This window comes from Pongo pygmaeus, chromosome 4 (genome assembly GCF_028885625.2).
Source record: "Pongo pygmaeus isolate AG05252 chromosome 4, NHGRI_mPonPyg2-v2.0_pri, whole genome shotgun sequence".
In the NCBI taxonomy this organism is placed as follows: Eukaryota; Metazoa; Chordata; class Mammalia; order Primates; family Hominidae; genus Pongo; species Pongo pygmaeus.
Window position 1 is genome coordinate 146,125,148 of NC_072377.2, and position 9,068 is coordinate 146,134,215.

The 9,068-nt window shown below is 43.6% G+C and overlaps 1 protein-coding gene across 3 annotated transcripts in view; it reads right to left on the reverse strand.

Annotated features, from left to right (window-relative positions):
• DIAPH1 (diaphanous related formin 1) overlaps positions 1-8,536 on the reverse strand; it is a 103,889-nt gene extending 95,353 nt beyond the window's left edge. For 2 of the 3 annotated variants that reach the window (XM_054489331.2, XM_063665574.1), the window contains exon 1: positions 8,252-8,536. In XM_054489331.2, coding sequence (XP_054345306.1) covers positions 8,252-8,368 — 117 coding nt within the window. In that variant the 5' untranslated portion in view covers positions 8,369-8,536. The remainder of the gene's footprint in view (positions 1-8,251) is intronic. The other variant, XM_054489332.2, reaches the window with a different exon arrangement.
• Positions 8,537-9,068: the final 532 nt, after the last annotated feature.

The following is a 9,068-nucleotide window of genomic DNA, read 5'->3' on the forward strand; positions in this document are numbered from 1 at the left end:
GCCCACCCTAACCTCCCAAAGTGCTGGGATTACAGGTGTGAGCCACTGTGCCCGGCCTAATTTTTGTATTTTTAGTAGAAACGGGGTTTCACCACATTGGACGGGCTGGTCTCTTGGCCAGGCTGGTCTCAAACTCCTGACCTCGTGATCCGCCCACCTCAGCCTCTGAGAGTGCTGGGATTACAGGCATGAGCCACCGTACCCCCGCCTAGTGAGACCTCATTTCTACAAAAATAAAACATAAAAAAAATTAGGCCAGGTGCAGTGGCTCATGCCTTAATGCCAGCACTTTGGGAGGCCAAGGTAGGAGGATCACTTGAGCCCAAGAGTTCAAGACCAGCCTGGGCAACATAGTGAAACCTCATCACTATTAAAAAAAAAAATGAAAAATAAAAAATCAGCCAGGCATTGCGGTGCATGCCGGTAGTCCCAGATACTCCAGGAGACCGAGGCAGTTGGATTGCTTGAGCCCAGGAGGTTGATGCTGCAACTGAGTTGTCATTGCACCACTGCACTCCAGATTGGGTGACAGAGTGAGACCCTGCCTCAAAAAAAGAAAAAAAGAAAAGAAAAGAAAAGAAAAATTAGCCAGGCATGGTGGTCTCAGGTACTGGGGAGGCTGAGCCCAGGAGTTTCAAGGCTGCAGTGAGCTATGATTATGCCACTGCACTCCAGCCCAGGCAACAAAGTGAGATCCATTCTCTTTTATCAGCAACAAAAAACAAAACAGAGGAGAAAATCTTAGTGACCATAATTTTAGCAAAGATTTTTGAAATATAACACACAAAACAAAAATGAAAAAAAAATTGGACTCCATCAAAATTAAGTTTTTTGGTTCTTCAAAATACACTGTTAGGAAAATGAAAAGACAGGCAGAAGTGGTGACACACGCCTGTAGTCCCAGCTACTTGTGAGGCTGAGACAGGATTCCTGAAGCCCAGGAGATTAAGGCTGCACTGAGCCATGACTGCACCACTGCATTCCAACTTAGGCAACAGAGTGAGACTACCATTTCAAAGACAGAATGAAAGACAGACAAAAGAAAGACAGACAGACAAAAGAAAGACAAAAGACAGAAGGAGGAAGGAAGGAAGGAAGGAAGGAAGGAAGGAAAAATCATGAGCAGATTCTTCAAGGACAATACATAGCAAATGGGCAAAATCTTGAACAGATTCTTAAGAAAGATATATAAACAGCAAGTAAGGACAAGAAAAGATGTTCAACATCATTAGGGAATGACAAATTAAAGCATACTGCAGCTGGGCACAGTGGCTCACGCCTGTAATCCCAGCACATTGGGAGGCCGAGGCGGGTGGATCACCTGAGGTTAGGAGTTCAAGACCAGCTTGGCCAACATGATGAAACCCCATCTCTACTAAAAATATAAAAATTAGCTGGGTGTGGTGGCAGCCTCCTGTAATCCCAGCTACTCAGGTGGCTGAGGCAGGAGAATCCCTTGAACCTGGGAGGCAGAGGCTCCAGTAATCCGAGATTGTGCCACTGTACTCCAGCCTGAGCGACAAGAGTGAAACTCCGTCTCAAAAATAAATAAATAAATGAATAAATAAAGCATACTGAGACATCACCACATACCCACTAGAATGGCTGAAATTTAAGACTGATCATACTAAGAGCTGACAGGAAATTGGAACTTTTATACATTGCCGGTAATAATGTAAAATGATACAAGTTTGGAAAACAGTTTGGCAATTTCTCAATTAAGCATAGATCTGCCATATGACCCAGTCATTCCACTCATGGGTACTTACCCAAGAGAAATGAAGACATATGTCCAGCCCAAAAAGTTGTACGTGAATGTTCACAGACAAAAATTGCACTCCCCAAAATGGGAACACCCCAAATGTCCATCAATAGGGTAAATGAATAAACAAATTGTGTAAATCCATAAATGTAATAGTACTCAACAATATAAAGGAATAAGCTATTGATATATGCAAGACCACACATCACAATAAAAGAAGCCCCCAGCAAAAGGGTTCATACTGTATGATTCCATTTATATAAAATTCTAGAAAACACAAACTAATCTATAGTTACAGAAAGAAAATTAGTGGTAATCTGGAGATGGGAGGACGAGGATGGGTGAGAGAGAGGGATAACAAAGGGAGAAGGAGGAAACTTGAAGGTGACTGCTATATTCATTATCTTGACTATAGAAATGGTTTCATGAATAAATATGCAGTTTATTGTATTTTAATTATACATCAATAATGCTGTAAAAATAGAGATGAAGGGTATCTTTTCTACCTGATCTTAAAGTTCTGACGCTGAAAATAAAACACAGACAGATCTGAGATGTAAGGCCAACTACCAATGTATGCTCTTTGGTTTTCTGTGACCTTCAGTATCAAAAATGGTTTATAAATCATCCTGTCTTGGGTCCTTACAGTATTTTAAATCTTAAAAGAAATTACAAATCCAAAGCCTTCAGATGATACTACTCACAAGACAGGAAATAAGTCACAAAATCAGAAATCCAGAAAATTATACAGGACACCATAAACTTTACCTGTATTTGCCACCCTAACAAAGTGCCCAGATAGCTACTAAGGACCAGTCACAACCACCACCAAGGATGGAATTTTCCCATCTTCCATAAGAGAATGTTTCCTTTAATTCAATTCCATTATGCTAATTCTCATTTGCATCCCCTTATCTGTTCTATCCCCCGCCTTGGAGGAAAGAAATTTAAACAAATATTTAAAGGGCAAATTGACTCTCCCTAACTGTTACAGAGCCAAGCAATAGCCAATTTCTTCACTCTTTTTCCTTTCAATCTCACAGCTTCTAGTATTATCTGTTCCTTTTATATAATCTCTTTCTACTACTCCAGCCATTCCCAAGATCCTGAAATTTAGTAAAGGAAATGTAGAATCCAAAATTTCTGCTCCTCCTCCTCCACTTGTTCATCCAATTTCCACCTCTTAGCCCCCTGATGTTTCCAACCTACAACTGCAAGAAGTGACTGTTGCACTGAGTGGGTGTTTGGACTTGATGACATTTAAAGTCCCTTCCAACTCTGAAGTTTTAAGGGTAGCATTCACAGTAAGATTTAATAATGGATGGAAGTAAAAATTTCAAAGTTGAAAGAACAATGAGAGTTATCTTGTAATCAGTGGTAAAATTCATTAAAATATTGGTCTATTTCTCTTTTCCTTCAGTAATTCTTTTACTTCCTTAAAAAGGGTTTCTTGATCCTAAGAAATTTGTTAAAAAAAAAGGAGAAAATACAGTAAAATATGTTCATAGTAATTATTCTTTACTTTTCAATTTTAGCTTAAAGGTTTTAAGAAATTTTAGTATAAACAGCTTCTGACTGCCCCTAATTCCCCAAAGGCCTGGCTATTCATAGGGCTCAAATCAGCCCCCACAGAAGTAGGAAAGGAATAAAAACACAGGGAGGAGGTGACAGGCAGCCAGGCAAGGGGAGAGTGTGGCTTTGTCTCACCTAACCCCAAGGAGGGGCAAACATCCAATGCTTTGCTGGTAGCACAAAATGAATTTTTTGCCTACTGCTTTCAAACAAAGGTAATTGAGAAAAGGAGGCTCAACGAAAAAAGAAAACCACTTAAGTAATACAAAGTTTGTTTCAAAATGGGGATGATTTTTGTAGCCATGAATAATTTCAGCCACTGAGACATAAAAAGGGATATATAAACCTGCATATACAAACTCTTTGCTTCTCTATAACACCTAGTATTTATCAATAAAAATTATTTTAACCTGTTCTTCTAAATCATATGTGACATATAACTTATCTTTTAAATCTCTATTACATTTCATGGAAGATATATAACACTCCCCGAGAATAACCTGGCAATACATTTATAAAATACCAAGGGCTTTGGGAAATAACAAAAGGTTATTCTATGACACAGGAAACAAAATTATTCTGACCCATGCACCCATCAACAAAATTAAATCAGGTCTCACTATTTTCTTAGCTTTCATAATAAACATAATTTACGGGTCATAAAATTTTCAGCTCTTTTTAAAAAAAATTTACCAACTCTCCCAAGGCAGAGATTTTAATTCTAAGGCATTCCCTCACTTTCACCTCCTGTGAGGGAGAATTTTCTTTGAGAAAGTACAGGTAACCATACCAAGTAGACTCACGATCTGTCCTTAAGGCAGGAAGAATGGCAGAAATGTTTAAGCTATCATTCTGTCATCTCAAACATCTCACTAACATTCCTGTAGGCTCCCCTCCCTCTTTCCAAACTAAATAATCCTTGCGTTTATCATCTGTTAAAAAAAAGTGTACAAAGTGCTCTGTATATTTTTCAGTTTTCTGCAAACTTTTGCAAAGCTCTCTGTAAATTGTTCAGTTTTCTGCAAACTTTTGGATTAAAGTTAATGTTTTAAGAGGATATAAGCAGAAATCTTGCACGAACAACTCCACTTCTTTCCGCCTGGCATCCTTTAATTTCTCTCCTTTTGGACAGGAGTCTACAACTAAACATTTATACTCTATTACTTTGCATTTAGAAGACTGTGTAACTGCAACACGGCCATAACTCAATATAGGCATCCAAAATTAAACAAATTTCAATAATTTTAATAATAGTAAAAATCATTCTTTTGGCCGGGCGAGGTGGCTCACACCTGTAATCCCAGCACTTTGGGAGGCCAAGGCTGGCGGATCACGAGGTCACGAATTCAAGACCAGCCTGACCAACATGGTGAAACCCTGTCTCTACCAAAAATACAAAAATTAGCCGGGTGTGGCGGTGCACACCTGTAATCCCAGCTACTTGGAAGGCAGAGGCAGGAGAATCGCTTGAAGGCGGAGGTTGCAGTGAGCCGAAATCGCGCCACTGCACTGCAGCCTTGGACAGAGCAAGACTCGTCTCAGAAAAAGAAAAAAAAAAAAAAAAAGGGCCGGGCGCGGTGGCTCACGCCTGTAATCCCAGCACTTTGGGATGCCGAGGTGGGCGGATCACAAGGTCAAGAGATCGACACCATCCTGGCTAACACAGTGAAACCCCGTCTCTACTAAAAATACAAAAAAAATTAGCCGGGCGTGGTGGCAGGTGCCTGTAGTCCCAGCTACTGGGGAGGCTGAGGCAGAAGAATGGCATGAACCCGGGAGGCGGAGCTTGCAGTGAGCTGAGATTGCACCACTGCACTCCAGCCTGGGCAACAGAGCAAGACTCCATCTCAAAAAGAGAAAAAAAAAATTCTCTCTAATCCCACACCAAAATTCATGTTTTACAAAGTTATGCTCCTAGTTAAATCAGGAAGCAATATTCTCTCTTAGAATGCACCACTTTCTCGATTATATGAGAATGCATGCAAAGTCTATTAAATGCAGGAATACTCTGCAGCCTCCTAACATCCCAGTTCTACTTATTCCCCTTACGTATATTCTGGAAATCAGTCTATTTGACACCCACATTGATCACTGCTGAAAAGTCAGAAAACCCTCTGTTCACCTAAAATTTTTATTTTCCTTCATCTTAAGGACTTGTCAAAGGAAATGGAATAATGCTGGAGAAGGGGTATGCTCACGACCCAGGAGAAGACAGACTCATGAAGAACCAAGGGGTAATACCAGGCAGCCTGGCTTCAGCCACTCACTGTCAGCACCTCTAACAATCTGTGTTTTTAAAAGATGATGCCCAAACACTTTTAAACTGAGGGTCCATCTCTTTTCCACACAAGATGCCTCAGAGGCTAAGAGCAGATCTTAGACAATTTGTGAGCTCTGTGTTCTCATCAGTCAATCCGTATTTAGAACCTGCATAAGCCAGGAAAGGTATGTAGCAGCTAAAGGAATTATAACCCCTCAAATGCAAACAACCTTCGGGCACACTTAGTCCAAACCAGTTTTATACAGTACATTCTTAATGGAGTTCCAGAGGACACATACTTTAGAAAAGGTGGAGGGGGCGAAAGAGCTTTGAGTTCAGTTTTAGCCTATAGTTCAAGAAAACTAAGCCACAGGTATCAAAAGCACACCAGCAATCTCACCCACTCCACCCACCCACGTATACATACACAGACACAAAGAGAAGTGGATTCTCCTCATCTCTCATTTCCACAGAGTTCTCATAAAAACAGCAAGAGGAAGAAAGAATATTTTGATGCCTTGAGATAGGTTATATTTGGCAATAAAAGGGTTAAGCAGCACTACTTTCCTAGAAACCTTCCAATTCCATAGCTACTAATGCAATTTTCCTCATTACCTGAGCTAGTTTTAAAAATTCAGCAGATTAAGGGTTAAGACTAACACCGCAGAAAGAAAAGAGAACTTGGTTCAGCTCCATCCTCTCTAAAGCAAATACCAACAACCCTGAGCCAAATCCATTAAACATACAGAAGACTTCATTGACGTTCCAAAAGACAGGTGAAAAGGGGTTGTGCTTCCTCAGGTTTCTCACCTTACAGTACCACACACATAGTAGACTTCACAAATTCGTGAAATAAACAATTGTTAGATAAAATAGAGTACATATAAAATTCTACTCAAGACATGAAAACAAGTCACTGAGGTCACCATAAGTCAGCAGCAATAGCTGGAATTCGGGTGAGGAAGGTCAAACAGTACTCATGGAAACAAAATCAAAACAAAAAGATATAGAAATAGAAGGAATATGAGCCCTAGAACTTAAGTTTTGGAAGGAAAGCTAACGGGGGAGAGGGGTCAATTCTTATCCTAAAGAAACATACAAAAATGCTGCTTTAGTCACCAAAGGAGGAGGCGGTGTCAATACTTTCAACCTTATATTTCTAGGGGGGAAAAAAAGATGTTCACCAGATAAAAACAGATGGTTACTGACATCTCGGATATCACTGGAAAGGGCAGTCCAGGAGCACTTGGTCTTGCTAGAAATAGGAAGAGATGAGTCACTATTTTAATTCTATTTAGAATTAAACACCTAACCCTCCAGGGTTAACATCTCAACACTAGGTCATAAAACAACATTTTCTTCCTGTTTCCATCGCTTTATCAGTTTTCTTCCCAAATTTGTGGAGCTGGGTCAAAATGTTGGGAGGTGGGACTAAGAGTTACAAGTCACTTGTTTAGTAGAAAGATACACTAGTGTAAGGGCATAAATACCTGGAAGAGAAGACAAAAGAGCTACAGTTATAACTAGCTATTATAATGATCATCAATATCCAAGACTCTTCCTCTCCTGGACAGTGCCCCGTATCTTACAAAGCTTTTATAGCAAAAAAGCAACCAAACGGCTCCCTGGAGAGAGGCGTTGGTGTGGGCAAAAGCTAATGAAATATGATAAGGTTACATGTATATCAATATTCCTTCAGACCCGGATTCAAAGTAACCGGTACTTGAGGAAAGCTTACTCTTCTACAGGCACGTAAAGGGAAGCCAATAGTCGCCTTGGGGCACAAGAGGCAGTAGAAAAGGAGTTGAGGAGATGGTTATCATGGGAAATGTATAAAAAACAATTCAATTACAAACTTCTCGAACTCGCAGTCCAACTCTCTTCCCACAGGAGAGGTTTATCACCATCCTAGGTCAAGAAGGGCATAATCGTGAGAGTTCTAATTCTCTGAAAAGTGATAAGCAACAGGGCAAAGAGAGGTTCTCTGGATAGAGAAATACCGGTAAACAAATAAACGTCATGCCCCAGTGACCATACGACCTGGGCAGGAGCCCATTCCTGTAATCGCAAGGACAAACGTCCAAAGAAGGAGGGGGGGTAGGGCTCAAGTCAGGTAACATTCCTGAGGGGAAGGATTATCAGGTGACACCGGGCGGAGGGCCCACGGGGGACTGGGCGGGAGGAAAGTTAGCAGGTAAAAAGGATCAATCATGGAGAAGGAAGTGACCTTTAGGAGAAGAAAACACGGGAACACCAAAAAAGGTGTAAGGTTAAGAAGAGAAAATGGGCTCAGAAGAGGGGACCAAAAAAGAGGAGGCGTGTTCGGGTACTGGAGGAAGAAGAAAGGAAGTGAGGCTGAGAGGGGAGAGACGGGGCTGAGAGCCGGCCGGGGATATGCGGGCGGGAGGGCAGAATGTAAGGGCTGGGAAACGAGGGAAGCCCCGAGGTGGCCGGGGCAAGAGCCGGGTGGGACTCCGGGGCTTCCCGAGATCCCGAAGGGAGAGGATGTCGGGCTGCAGAGCTGCGGACCCAGCGAAACGAGGAAGGGAGGCGCGGGGGCGGCTCCCCAAAGCCGGGCAGGCGCCCCAGGGGCCGGCTGCAGGGGTCCAGAGGGCGGTTACGGGGCCAGGCAGGAGCGGGATGGGAGGGACACTCACAAATTTCTTAGATTTGCCGCCGTCGCCGCCCGCCGAGGGCAGCTCATCTGGGCTCCGGCCCTTCTTCTTGTCCCGAGTCCCGCGGCCGGGCCCCAGGCTCCCGCCGGGCGGCTCCATGTCCCGGTTCACGCTGGCCGGCGACCCCTCGCCTACGCCGCTCCCGCCCGGCAGCTCCGCGCCCGCCGCCGCCCAGTCGCTCTTTAGCCAGCCGCCGCGCCCCGCCTCATTAGCATGCCGGGCTGCGCGCGCCTCATGAATATACAACGACGACGCCTCGCTCCCGCCCGCCTGCCCCACTTCCGCCCGGACCCGCAGCCCCTACCAATGGGGGAAGGGAGAGGGGCGGAGGGAAGCCGCGGAAGCGCGCTACCTGCCCGGCGGACCTAACCATTCGGACCCACGTGGGGGGGGTGGTGAGTGGGCGGTGCAGCACTCCGCGGCCGCGGCGGAGAGCACCGCCCCCTGGCGGTTGGAGCAGCCCAGGCCTCTCGCTCCGACGCAGCGCCCACGTGGCTGTACAGCCTGACAGCCTGGACCCTCTCACACCCCAGACCAAAAATCGCATGAGACCATTATCCTGGCAGAAAATTAGTGACAGGTTTTCCAAGAGAATGCAGTTTTTAATGTATGCAATACCCATGGAACACATGAAAAAAATTATAAAAGTGATAGCCACCATGTTTTGAAAGCAAGGTAGCAAGAACAGAGCTCAGTCCAGGGCAAGCACTAGACTAAACCAGACTCGCTCTGGAGTTTAATTTCCTAGTTCGAATTCCAGGTTAGGTACCATCTAATTGTTTCTAATCGGGACAAACTA